Raw genomic sequence first — 13,390 nt, 5'->3', positions numbered from 1 at the left:
TGAATTAAGAAAAGAAGGTGCTGGAAAACTCAGCGAGCCTGGCAGCTATTGTAGAGGGACAAAAACAGAGTTAACCTTTTGAGTCCAATATGAATGACTTTTCTTCAAAATCCTTCTTCGAAGGGCAGCACAGTGACATAGTGGTTAGCACTGCTGCCTCACAGCACCAGGGTCCCAGGTTCAATTCCGGTCTTGGGTCACTGTCTGAGTGGAGTTTGCACATTCTCCCCACATCTGCGTGGATTTCTCCTTGTGCTCTGGTTTCCTTCCACGGTCCAAAGATGTGTGGGTTAGGTTGATTGGCCATACTAAGTTGACCTTACTGTCAGGGGGATTAGCAGGGTAAATATGTGGAGTTATGGGAGTAGGGCCTGGGTGGGATTGTGGTCGGTGTAGACTTGATGAGCCAAATGGCCTCCTTCTGCACTGAAGGGATTCTATGATTCTAAGAGTCATTTTCTGGGCAACTATACAACTGACCCTCCAATTTCCTTCTGGACTCCCCTGACTAGTCCAGTATGGAAGTCCAGATGTGAAATGGGGAGCTCTAATGCGAGGCAAGTAAATTAGAGCAGAGTGGCAATCTGACAGTAATTGCTACTGTTTGTAGGATTTAGGCTGATGTTTTGGATACAGACCCTTTTTATAAAGGGGAGGTGGTGGGAGCAGGTATGATTGTGGCACTTGAGGAGCAACTAGACAATTACATGAATAGAATGGGACTGGAAGGATACAGACTCCGTAAGTGCATACGGTTTTAATTTAGGCAGCCGTCATGATTGGCGCAGGCTTGGAGGGCTAAAGGGCCTGTTTCTGTGCTGTATTTTTCTTGTTCTTTGTTCTTCCTGGTCCCTGAATTATCCAAGTTAAATTGCAGATTATCTGTCCAATGTCAAAGCCCTGATGCACCTCCATTTTGAAGATTTCTTTCAATTGCATTTTGACTTCTGCTGAAGAAGTTAGTGGAGCCTATCCTTTGACTTTATTACAACAGTAACAATAATGAAAAAGTCCTTAATCGGCTATGAAGCATTTAGGGATATCTTGAGATGGTGTAAAGTGCTGTATAAGTAAAAGTTTCAAAGGATCAAAAATCAGATAGGGTCTACACCAGGGAGATGATTCATCCAACAACATTACCGTCCAGGTGGTATAAGAGTTATTTCTAAAGTTTTAAAAAAATCCAGTTTCTAATTAACTGCATATTCACACAAAATAGTACCAAATCTCTCAATGCTTCATTGACAATTGTTAAATGTCATAGTTAATTTTCAAATCTATCTTACTAAAATTCTAACGACTTTTAATGAAAATGCATGGGGTAATATTCTGCTAAAACTCTCAGTACAGGATAGTTATTTAGTTAATATTCTGTTTTGTTGCAACAGACACAAAACTTGCACTATCAGGCTTTTGCAATACAAAATGAATCTAGTTTCTCTTGCCTTGTGTAGAGATGTCCATTCTACAAGTTGGAAGGGTGCTGGGTCGATCTTGCAGTTGTTGAAATCCACCTGCTGTTCAAACTGTTTGTCCTCCCACTCGGCAATCTAGGGAAATATTTTTAATTATTAAGTTGCTGTTACATTTGTTCAGATTTCGCAACTAAATTCAGTGCAGCAAATTGAAATAGAATTCCACTTACTGCCTGGTTGTAGTAGCACTTTGTTATGTAGTATAGAGTTCCAAGTACACTAATTTAGTCTAGCATTCCATTTGTTCTTACTGGAGATCTGAGCTAGACAACAGAGTTTCTAATATCTTACACTAACTAACTTAATATCAATTTAGCGCACACTCTAAACTTCACTGATGCCTTGCCCTGATTATGTCATTCAAGTTGTAAATCCCAATTACCATCTTGATTCCTCCAATTGCTCCAATATCACCTATTCGTTCATAAAGGAAATTCTGGTGAGTGGCAAATAAAGTTAGTTAAAATAGTTGTTTATTTACCACTTGCCTTTTAGTTATAAAGCACATTTCTTGTAATGTTTGTGAGATTTCAAACCACATCATACTGGATATTATTTAACTCTGAATAGGACTTCATGCCGTTCAAAATGTAGGAAAATCAATACTCTATTGGGAAATACATAATTTTCCACTGGTACATCCTAAATGAATACTGGCATACAGAATTTCTATCTTTCTGCACAGAATTAATTTTTCCATATTTTCAGAAATTACCTACACATTTAACCAGGGCTGGTCATGCAGACATCAACGGAAGTCGTACTGGTGCATGATAGTTCATCAGGGCAGGAAAAAAAGTGCCCACTGTGTTGCAAGATGTGCTGGGACATCAGCCCAGATGTATCAATAAGAGGATTCAGAATATGCTTGTTGCACTATCTGTCAAACTATTTTGGACCTTCTGCATTAGAGAAGCAGGGTTATAATTACAAGATAGACTGACGAACCCTCAGCTACTTTATTTCACCATCTGGCAGCTGAAGGATCATTAACTCCAGGGCTGTATAAATAATATGGTAGTAGTCCCATTACACTTTTCCCGCTCGCTGTGTTATCTTTTTGACACGTCAGAAGGAAGTAATTCAGCTAGAGGCACAGTCTTCTAAGAAAGTTGAACAGAGGTAGAATTAATTTCCTTAATGGAATTGAATTGGCTTTGGGGGAAAGAAATTTGTACCTTTGACTTAATAATAATGAAAAGGCTTCAGAGTTGATGGAAATGTGTCTTTGTGGGCTTTCGATAAGCTTGAAAAGTTACAAAAATTATTCTGGCAATATCAAATCAATTCAGCTTTCTAAAAGCAAAATGTGCACACTTGGTATTGTGTAACAATGACTATTTCAGCAGGGCTGCAGCCAAATTCGTCTTAATTATCCAGATTTTGCTATCAGTGGCAACGGAACAGTGTGTGTGGTTCTCTATGCTGACAGCCGCTGACAGAAATTTCATGGGCTTTTGAGCATAAACTTGCTATCATTGGGAGTTTGACCCAGTGCAATGCCCTCTTCCTGGAATTTGCAGCATCCGTGAACAGACTGAAAAATCCTCATCGAAACATTGCTCCTGATTACAACTCCCTCAAACCCATTCAGCTCCACATGTGAAAATCAAGCACTTACAGACTCCATTACAAAATTGAAAGAGGTAACATCACATAAAACGAAAAGAAAAGCACACTAAATTGCAAAACAAAACAAAAGCACAGATCCTGACAAATGTGAAAAAAGGTGATGAAACATAATAAGAACTACAAAAAAGGGGTACAAAAAGAACTTGCAAGAGAAATCAAAATCCATAAAAATTACTCTATAATTGTATTCCAAAAACAGCAATGTAGGTTGCATGAAAATTAAAATATTGTTATTGTCAATGAAGATGAGGAAATGGTGAATGTGTCAGATAATTATTTAAGATTTATTTAATAATCACAAGTAAGGCTTACATTAACACTGCAATGAAGTTACTGTGAAATTCCCCCAGTCGCCACACTCTAGGCCTGTTCGGGTCAACCTAACCAGCATGTCTTTCACACTGTGGGAGGAAATAGGCGCACCCGGAGGAAGCCCACGCAGACACAGGAAGAATGTACAAATTCCACACAGGCAGTGACTCAAGCCAGGAATCGAACCCGGGTCCCTGACACTGTGAGGCAGCAGTGCTAACCACTGTGCCACCCCAGTATCAGTATTTACAGTACTGGATGATGTCAGCATACTGAAGACCCAAAGGAAACTAAAATCGAATCAGGGACAGAGACTTACCAAAATTAATACAAGCAAACACTCAGTAATCAAGAAAATACTGTAAGAAGTCTCACAACACCAGGTTAAAATCCAACAGATTTATTTGGAATCATGAGCTTTCGAAGCGCTGCTCCTTCATCAGGTGAGTGGAGAGGCAGATTTCACAAACACGGCATAGATAAAGACACATTTGCAAATAATGGTTGTGAGACTCCTTACTGTGCCTACCCCAGTCCAACGCTGGCATCTCCACGTCGAAGAAAATACTGGCACTAAAGAGTGACAAATCTCTATCAGTAACTCTATGCAATTCTGGGCATCACACCTGAGAAGTCTATATTGAGCTGACAAGGAGTGCAGTGTTGGCTTACCAGAAAGATACCTGGACATCAAAGATTAAGTTATAAGGAGTCGTTACACAAACAAGGGATGTATTTAGAATAATAAGTGTGTTTGAAGTTTACAAAATATTAGGAGGAACTATTTCTGTTGGTTGGGAAGTCCAGGACCAGGAGGTTTAGCCTAGCATTGAAAGCTAGACATTTCTCGAGTGAAATTAGGAAACATTTATAGAATCCCTACAGTGCAGAAGGAGGCCGTTGGCTCATCGAATCTGCGCTGACCAAAATCCCAATCTTAACTTCACTTTCTTGCCCTCTCCCCATATCCCTAGATTCCCTGAGACCAAAATTTGTCAATCCCATCCTTAAACATGCTCAATGATGATTCATTCACATCTCTCTGCAGCAGAGCATTCTAAACCTTTTGGGTGAAATAATTTCTTTAAATGTTTGGCCCCTTATCCTGGAACTGTGCTCTTATGCTTTAGATTCCCTGACCAGCAGAAGCAGTCTCAGCATCTATCCTATCGTGCCCCTTTACAGTACAGGATGATGTCAGCATACTGAAAACCTGAAGGAAACTAGTATCGAATCAGGGACAGAGACTCACCAAAATTAATACAAGCAAATGCTCAGTAATCAAGAAAATACTGGAAGAAGTCTCACAACACCAGGTTAAAATCCAACAGAATCTGGTACATATCAATGAATTTGTCTCTCATTCTTCTAAATTCTAGAGAATATGGGCCCAATTTACTCAGCCTCTATTCCAGAAGTCAGTTTAATGAACCTTTGCTGTGACAGCTCCAATGCAAGTATTTCCTTCCTGAAATATAAATACCAAACTATGCGATATTCTACATGTGGTTTCACTAAAGTCCTGTATAATTGCAGCAAGACTTCCTTATTCTTAATCTAAACTCGTCCAGACTGTGTGGCATTCAATATAATCATAGTTGATCTCTTGCCTTAACTAAATTTTCCCGCCCACTCTTTACATCCCTTAATCTACAGAGTGGCAAATAATCTGTCTCTCTCAGCCTCAAGTGTATTCAATGATGAAGCATTCACAATGCTCTAATTGTGAGTTTGGTACCATTTAAAATATCCCCTTGGACAATTGCACTTCAACTGGAAGTAAATAGCTCCTCAGGAAATTTCACTTTCAGTGTAATGAAATCAAATATGAATGCGACATGACATAAAAAAAAGAACAAGAGAATGTCATTGAGTTCATCAAGGTCATCCTATTATCCCAGCTCCCATTATAGCCAAATGTACTTTCAACAACTTGAAATTTTGCACCTCTTCTCAAAAGTTAGTTATCATTCTTTTCTTTAAAAAATGTGAGAACCAAGTTTTAAGTTTATTTATTAGTGTCACAAGGAGGCTTACATTAACACTGTAGTGAAGTTACTGTGAAAATCTCCTAGTCGCCACACACCAGCACCTGTTCAAAAACATTGAGGGAAAATTTAGCATGGCCAATGCACCCAACCAGCACTTCTTTTGGACTCCCACAGTCCAAAGATTTGCGGGTTAGGTTGATTGGCCATGTTAAATTGATCAAAGTGTCAGGGGAATTAGCAGGGTGAATGTGTGGGGTTACGGGGACAGGACCTGGCTGGGATGCGGTTGGTACAGACTCGATGGGCCAAATGGCCTTCTTTAGTACTGTAGGGATTCTATGAAACCAAAGCACTCAGAGGGTGGTGAGTGAATGGAATTGGCTGCCGTCAGTGGTGGTGGAGGCGAACTCGCTGGGGTCGATGAGTATATGGAATTTAATGGGATTGGGGGTTATAGATAGGTCTATAGATTGGTAGGTGTTGATGTGATCGGCGCAACTCGTGGACCGAAGGGCCTGTTTGTGCTGTAGTGTTCTATGTTCTAAAGCATTTAGAGGAAACCCATGCAGACATGGGAAGAACATACATACTCCGCACAGACAGTGACCCAAGCTGGGAATCAAACTCAGGTCCCTGGTGCTGTGAGGCAGCAATGCTAACTGCTTTGAGGCAGCAGTGCTAACCATTGTGCCACTGTGTCACCATACAGGTTTATAGTAAAGAAGAAGGACATTTGTTCCATTATCTCTGTGCACGCTTGACTAGAAGAAGCCAAACTAATTACACTGTTCTATTCTCTCCTCAGAGCTCTTTAGTTTGCTTCACTTCAACCATTTTGGTAATTTTCTCTTAAAAAGATGCATCAAGCTGGGACCACTTGAGTTCCAGTCACATAAAGTTTAGCCTGGTTTACGAGCTGATATTGCTGACTATTTGCCTATGCCAGAACGTAAAGCCCGTGTAAACCAGATGCAAATGCTGTGACACCAATAAAGGGAATATACAGGAATGCGACATCTGCCAAGATGCCACATTACACTGTGTCCCCTGTTCAAGCCACTCCTCCTTGTCTGTCATTATTGTACTGAACAGAGATAAACTTATTGAGAAGGTCTTTCTAATTACTTAGCTCTACCAAGCTGAAGTGGGGTACAGGACCTGAAAAATCTGGGATGTAGTTTGGATAACTATTGTGAGGATTTTAGTAAGATTTTGTAAGAATTGTGAAGAAAAAAGTCTCAGTTATGCCAACATCACACAATTTTGTTCAGGCTGTGAAAGTACATAAATGGTGCAAATCCAGGAGACTTGTGCAAGCTGACTGGTGGCTACATAAAGCAGGGAGTTTCAGCAGATATCTCATGGAAGGGGCATGCATGATCAAGAATAGTGATTACATAATGATCTTTTAGTGGCAAATTTCTGTGAATAATAGTGCAGTTCAGCACTTACATTGTGCCACTGAATCTTCCAGAAAATTCCATTCTCCATCTCAACCATTTCCTGTGATAAAACAATCTATGCTTCAACAATCTGCTATATAAAACAAATTCTTTCCAATTACTCTCTTCATTTTATAATCACTCCGAACAGCAGAAATAGCCTTGCCCTATTCACTCTTTAGAATGACCTTCCCTCTATCACAAGGTCAGAAATGTGTAGGTTCGCGAATGATTGTACAGTGTCCGATACTATTCATGACTCTTCAGCCATTGAACTAGTCCATTGCTGCATGTCACAAGATCTGGGTTACATTCAGGCTTGGGTTGATAGTGGCAAGTAACGCTTGTGCCACAACAGTGGCAGGCAATGACCATGTCCTGCAAGAGAGAATCTAACAATTTTCCCTTGACATTCCCATTGCTGAATCCCTCACAATCAACATTCTAGGGGGCTAACATTGACCAGAAAGTTAACTGAACTAACCATATAAATATTGAGCAGGATTTTCTGTATTGCCTGCAGCATATTTTGCGGTGACTGAAGTGATCCATTGTTGGTCGCTGGTGGGATCTTCTGATCCTGCTGCTGTCAACAGGATTTCCTGTTCAATGCACCCCTCCACCTCCACCACCGCCATTGGGAAACCCAGCATGGGGTTTCGCCATCTGCAGACCAGAAGGTCCCACTAGCAAGAACAGCTGGAAAATTCCAGCCACTGCCTCTACAAAAGCAGGGCAAAGGCTGGGAATTCTGCAGTAAATAACTCACTTCTGGACTACCAAGAGCCAACCCATATCCACAAGCAACAAGTCAGGAGTCACTTGCCTGGATGAGTACAGCCCCAACAACACTCAAGAAGCTTGATACCATCCAAGACAAAGCAGTCCCACTTGTTTTTCACCCTATCCATCACATTCACTTCTTCCACTATCAACGCATAGTGGCAGCAGTGTGCACCATCTACAAGATGCACTGCAGCATTTCATCAAGGCTCCTTTGATAGCACCTTCCACAGACTCAACCTTTACACAGCTCTACAATTTTCCCTTGATATTCCCATGGCTGAATCTCCCACCATCAACATTTTGGGGGGGGGGGGGGGGGGGGGGGGAGGTGGTGGTGGTGGTGCATGGGGACTAGCATTGCCCAGGAAACTTAACTGAACTAGCCATGTAAATATAGAGTGGGTTTTCTGTATCACCCGCAGTGCGCTTCGCTGTGATGGAAATGATCTGCTGTGATGGAAGTGATCCTCTGTTGGTCACTGGTGGGATCCTCTGATCCTGTTCAATGCACACTCGATGCACAGGGTTTCCTGTTCAAAGCACACCCCCCCACTCCCCCCAACCCCACGGCCACTGGGAAACCCACCTCTACAATTTTCCCTTGACATTCCCATTGCTAAATCCCCCTCCATCAACATTCTAGAGTAGAGCTTGTCTCTGTGGAAGGTGCTGTCGATGTGTCCTTGGTGAAATGCTGCAGTGCTTCTGCCTTAGAAGGACTAGGGAAGCAGATACAGGGGAACGGGCACACACCGTCCTAAGTTGGAACTAAATTGCTATGCCTTCACTAGCGCTGGGTTAAAATCCTGGAAATCTTTTCTCAGCAGCACTGGCAGTGTGCCTACATAAGATGATGTGCAGTGGCTCATCACCACCTTTTCAAGGGCAATTAGAGATGGGCAACATTCCATGAAAGAATAATCTAAAAAGAATTCTGCGTAATTTTAAAAATCTCTATTTATAGCCTACACTGCACCTCTGGATACAAGGTTCCCACCTTGGCATCATCCTGGTGAATCAACACTCTAAATTCTATGCGATTTTAATAACCTTCCCATAAATCAGTAACAAAGACTGAACACAATGCTGCAGCTAACATTACCTTATTCACAGATTTATTCTTCCTTGTATTCTATGCCTGTTTTTAAAATGGAAAGTGTTTCTGGCTTTTTTAAAAAAATGTTTTAGTTACTCATAGTCATATTTTCAGGCAAGAATGGGCAGGATTTTCCAGCCCTTCCTGTCAGCAGGATCTTCCAGACTCACCAAAGATGAACCCCTCCACCTCACCCTAGCCACACAAATTGGTGTAGACGTTGGCAGGACTGGAAGTTCCTGCTTTTGGCCAATGGCGAGTCTGAAAATCCTGCCTTCTGTAATTAAGCTCCCAAATTTCACCAGTTATCTACATCCTTCACACTTCCACTGAATTAATACTTTGTCCTCAAAAATAGTTTCTCCTCTTATACTTATCCACATTAATTATATCTTCTACCTGTATAGCCATTCTGTTGACAGATGTCTTCACGAAGTCTTTTACATTCTTTAGCAACGTTTGAATTGTCGGTCTTCTTACAAATCATCCATTTTGTCAATAATAGAATTGGACCCAAAACTAAACAGTGGGGTACCCCACTTCCAACTTTCCCCCACTGAGGAACATCCATATGTTGTAACTCTATTTCCTGCCTGTTAATCACCTTTCTCTCCACAGTTTTACATTTCATCATTCTGGAGATTTGCTTATTCTGAGATAATTCATTGAATGTCTTCTTCCTTCATGTATAAAGAGATAACATTTTCCCTTGACATTCCTATTGCTAAATCCCCCTCCATCAACATTCTACAGTAGAGTTTGTCTCTGTGGAAGATGCTGTGGAAGACAATTTTACAGTGTCGTTTTCTTATTTAATGGTAATTGAAAAACAGAAGCCAGAGTTTTTGTTCTCTCCTCTTTGACTTACTTCAATCATTTTACTGGAGCGGACCATGTAAAAGTCTATTGAAGTCAGGCAGGAATCTTTGGTTTTCAGGTGAGTGCAACCGGAGAATTCTGCACAAAGTGTCATGTGGTCATCCATGAAGGCCCCATGTTCTCAACCTTGCCCCTCACCTGAGGTATGGTGGTCCTCCAATTAAATCACCACTAGTCAGCTCTCCCCCTCAAAGGGGAGAGCAACCTATGGTCATCTGGGACTATGGTGACTTCATCTACACCTTACTTCAAAATTCCTTTATAGGCCTCCTTGTACTAATTCAATTCTATTTGTTGCATACTTACGGAACTGTTTAGTGTCCCTTTCGTTTAATAAATTTGTTGCAAAATTAATTTAAATCCTTTTGCCAACCTTTAGCTACATTCTTGTTCTTTACTGCTCTGGTTATTAGAGTACCATCAAACCTGACAAGCTTCTGTCTGCGTTTGATTCCCTGATACGTCCATTGATTAAAAACAATATTGGCTGAAGTACTGAGACTCCACTCAACTCCTCCTTACAATCCGGCAAGCTGGCAAGCACAATGTGCATGCATTCAAAACATTTGTCACCTTCCTAATTACAGAGGTACAGAGTTATTGTTAATTTGAATGCATTGAAAAGGCCAAGTAATCAGATTCATTTATTTATTAGAGAATGAAAATAAAACATTTCTACAATAAAATCGCTGCTTACTTTGAAAATTCAAGATACTAATCTTTTATTGCTGACCCAGTCAAAATCACTGGCTGCGGCTTATCGATCAATGCTAAGAGTTTCTTGCTAATGGATCAAATTTTAAATCAACGTGCTCGCAATAAGGTTTCCATCAAACTGCTGTTGAAGTTACATCAATGGAGCGGGGAAAAGTCTGAGGAAATTCTTATCGATATCCTTTTTTGGATATTTGTGATGTAACTGCGAACAGGGATAAGTGTAACAACAGTAGATGTCTCAAATTGGACTTGACATGTACTGTGAATGCAGAGTCTAGGCAAAATTCCAAACAGACATCAACAGACAAGAAATAAATCTTTCGCAGCCCGATACATGTTCCAGAAATGGGTTCAGTGAGAGCTAACTCAGGATTTATATGATGAGACAGAGGTCCAGGTAACAGCATTAACTGGCAGACAGCATCAAGTCGGCAAAAGCTGTATGAGGTTTTGGTGTTATTATTGCAGGAAATTAAAGATGGTGCTTTAAATAAAAGAACGCGTTGTGTTTTCTTCAGTAGTAAATCTTGCACAGACCTGACAAGGCAACCACATCTCTCAACTACTGTGAAGGATATATCAGAGTCTACTAGCTTGCAATTGCTTAGGGTCATACCCAATGAAAGGGATGGGTTTTACCAACTAATACCTGGAAGGTCTCATAAAATAGTGGTGAAGGTGTTCTACTGGCATGGGAGGATCACCAGCTAGAATGTGACTGCCTCTCAGCAGACATTTGGGGGATGGGAGATGAGTGGCTTCCTCAATTGCCCATCCAAGACCCACCAGAGTGGGCACTGGCAGCCATGGCACGGTGTCATTGAAGGGTCCAGCCCTCCAATCACTGGCCCAGGCACATCACAAAAAACCTGACTGCTCTTTGAGTTCACCTCAACATAGAGACTTCTCTTCTTCCTCCTGGAGCTCAGCAAGATCCATCTCTATTAAAGGACTGCTAAGTCGTCAGCCTTCTGATTGGGCCAGCAACTCTGTTGTTCACTTGAGGAGAGCAGCCTGCTCCTCAGTCTCCAAATTAGCTGCCATTGGTAAAATCCTGCATGGGCAGGACCTCTGTCTACCCAATGGAAAGACTCTAGCCAGGGAATGAGATTAATAATTGTAATCTGCCAATCAAAGTCACAATATTCTATAATGGAATGAATAATCTGTCTTTTAGACACAGTTATTGACAAGTGGAGCAAAGAGTTTTGGAGGATAACTTCTTCCACAAGTTATCATTGTCATTTGTTTGCTTAGAGTCATAAATACATACAGCATGAAAACAGACCCTACAGCACAACTTGTCCATGCCGACCAGGTTTCCTAAATTGAACTAGTCTCAGTTGCCTGTGTTTGGCTCACATCCCTCTAAATGTTTCTTGTCCATGTACCTGTCCAAATGCATTTTAAGTGTTGTAATTGTACCCGCCTTTACCACATTCCCTGGCAGCTCATTTCCTATACCCAGCACCCTCTGTCTATGACTAACAAGTCAAAGAATTGAACTCTCCTCATTGAAGAGATTTTACAATCCTGGTAAAAGATTAAAATGTTGACTTCGTTAACAATCACTGAGAACATAAGAAAGCAAAGCATAAATGAAGGCTAGTGGACCAATCAAACCAATTCCTTGCACTGATCATGCTCAATTTTTCAATGGTCGACCTAAGGGAATTTCATAGGAACTTCATTGCAGTGTTAATGTAAGCCTTATTTGTAACTAATAAAAAAAACTTAAACTTAAACATCAATTTATTTGGTCTTTGAAAGATAGCACCATTCTAATATTACAGGTTACAATATCCAGCCCTGATCAACTGAATCTCAAGGGTGAAATTTTATTCATTCTGTAAAAGCAAACGTATTGCACCACTTCTAATAATATTATGTCAGAAAGACATTCCGGTTTGGTGTATTGGCCATGCTAAATTCTCCCTCAGTATACCTGAACAGGCGCAAGAGTCTGGTGACTAGGGGATTCATTGCAGTGTTAATGTAAGCCTACTTGTGACATTAAATAAATCCACTTTAAAACTTCTACTAGCAGAAAATATATTCAACTAAGCCTATGTTTATTCTTATAACCTTCCATCTTGTGCGTCAACAGTTACTCATTCAATTTTCCTTTTTCAAAAAATGAATGAACAGCACTAACTATGGCTTACCTCTGATGGGGACATGTCATCCTCAATCTCATATGGATCCTGAATCAAAAGAAATAAATATTGATCAGTATTGAACAATTTCCTACAAATAACAAGTGAGGGCTGCTTACAATAGGCACAGTGCATTTTAAGATGCCTCCAATCTAATACCCTTCAAACAAAAACATCTTGATGTAACAATAAAGTTAGAGGTTAATACATAACACATTGTCTATTAATCCTTACAATGGTGTACATACCATTTGATGGTTTCACACATCTCAAAGTCTCTCCCCACAGTTGAAATAAAGAGAACCTGACAGCTTCTTCAGATAAGGGAGTACAATGGTAATGATTTTTTTATACTGAGAACAATGTTTGGTCTAGGATTCTGTAATTCAAGTCTATTTGCTCTTCCAATGTACCCAATTTTCAGCACTTCAATATATACAAGGAATAAAAGGGAAAATTAAATTTGGTACCAGAGCGATGTTCTGTGTCTTTGCCACTTTACAATAGCTATCCAGTATTTACTCAATGCGTTGTTAACGCAAACAAAAGTCAACCCTTTTGATTTGACAACCTGCCATATCTTCGTCATTTTGTTCTCATCTGTGGTTAACTTGAAGATGATTTAAATTCATCACTGTAAGAACATACCATTGTTAAATCAAAGTCAAAATTCTATATTTTTTCAGGATACAACAAGTACCAGTTGTTGATAGTTATTAAAATCCTGGCTGGGAATTTTTTGCTGAAGCTAAGTACTATTTCCATCATACTAAGATATGACCACAAGCCAGCTGCATCCATATGAATATGATCCTTTCTGTTGCTTACATTTTGTTCATAGGAGCAATCAGTTTAAGCAATAGATGACCACATTTTGACATGTTGCTCCCAAATTGACTCAAAT

General features: G+C 40.3%; 1 protein-coding gene across 3 annotated transcripts in view; it reads right to left on the bottom strand.

Moving 5' to 3' along the window:
* Positions 1-13,390, bottom strand: part of LOC145341012 (chloride channel protein 2-like) — a 534,390-nt gene that overhangs the window by 13,941 nt on the left and 507,059 nt on the right. For all 3 annotated transcript variants that reach the window (XM_080185697.1, XM_080185698.1, XM_080185699.1), the window contains 2 exons: positions 12,496-12,534; positions 1,446-1,550 (listed from right to left, as the gene is read on the bottom strand). In XM_080185697.1, coding sequence (XP_080041823.1) covers positions 1,446-1,550; positions 12,496-12,534 — 144 coding nt within the window. The remainder of the gene's footprint in view (positions 1-1,445; positions 1,551-12,495; positions 12,535-13,390) is intronic.

Source organism: Carcharhinus amblyrhynchos, chromosome 3 (assembly GCF_965287045.1).
Source record: "Carcharhinus amblyrhynchos chromosome 3, sCarAmb.v2.hapA, whole genome shotgun sequence".
Lineage (NCBI taxonomy): Eukaryota > Metazoa > Chordata > Chondrichthyes > Carcharhiniformes > Carcharhinidae > Carcharhinus > Carcharhinus amblyrhynchos.
Note: the sequence above shows the minus strand (reverse complement) of the source record. Positions and strands in the feature narration are given on the sequence as shown.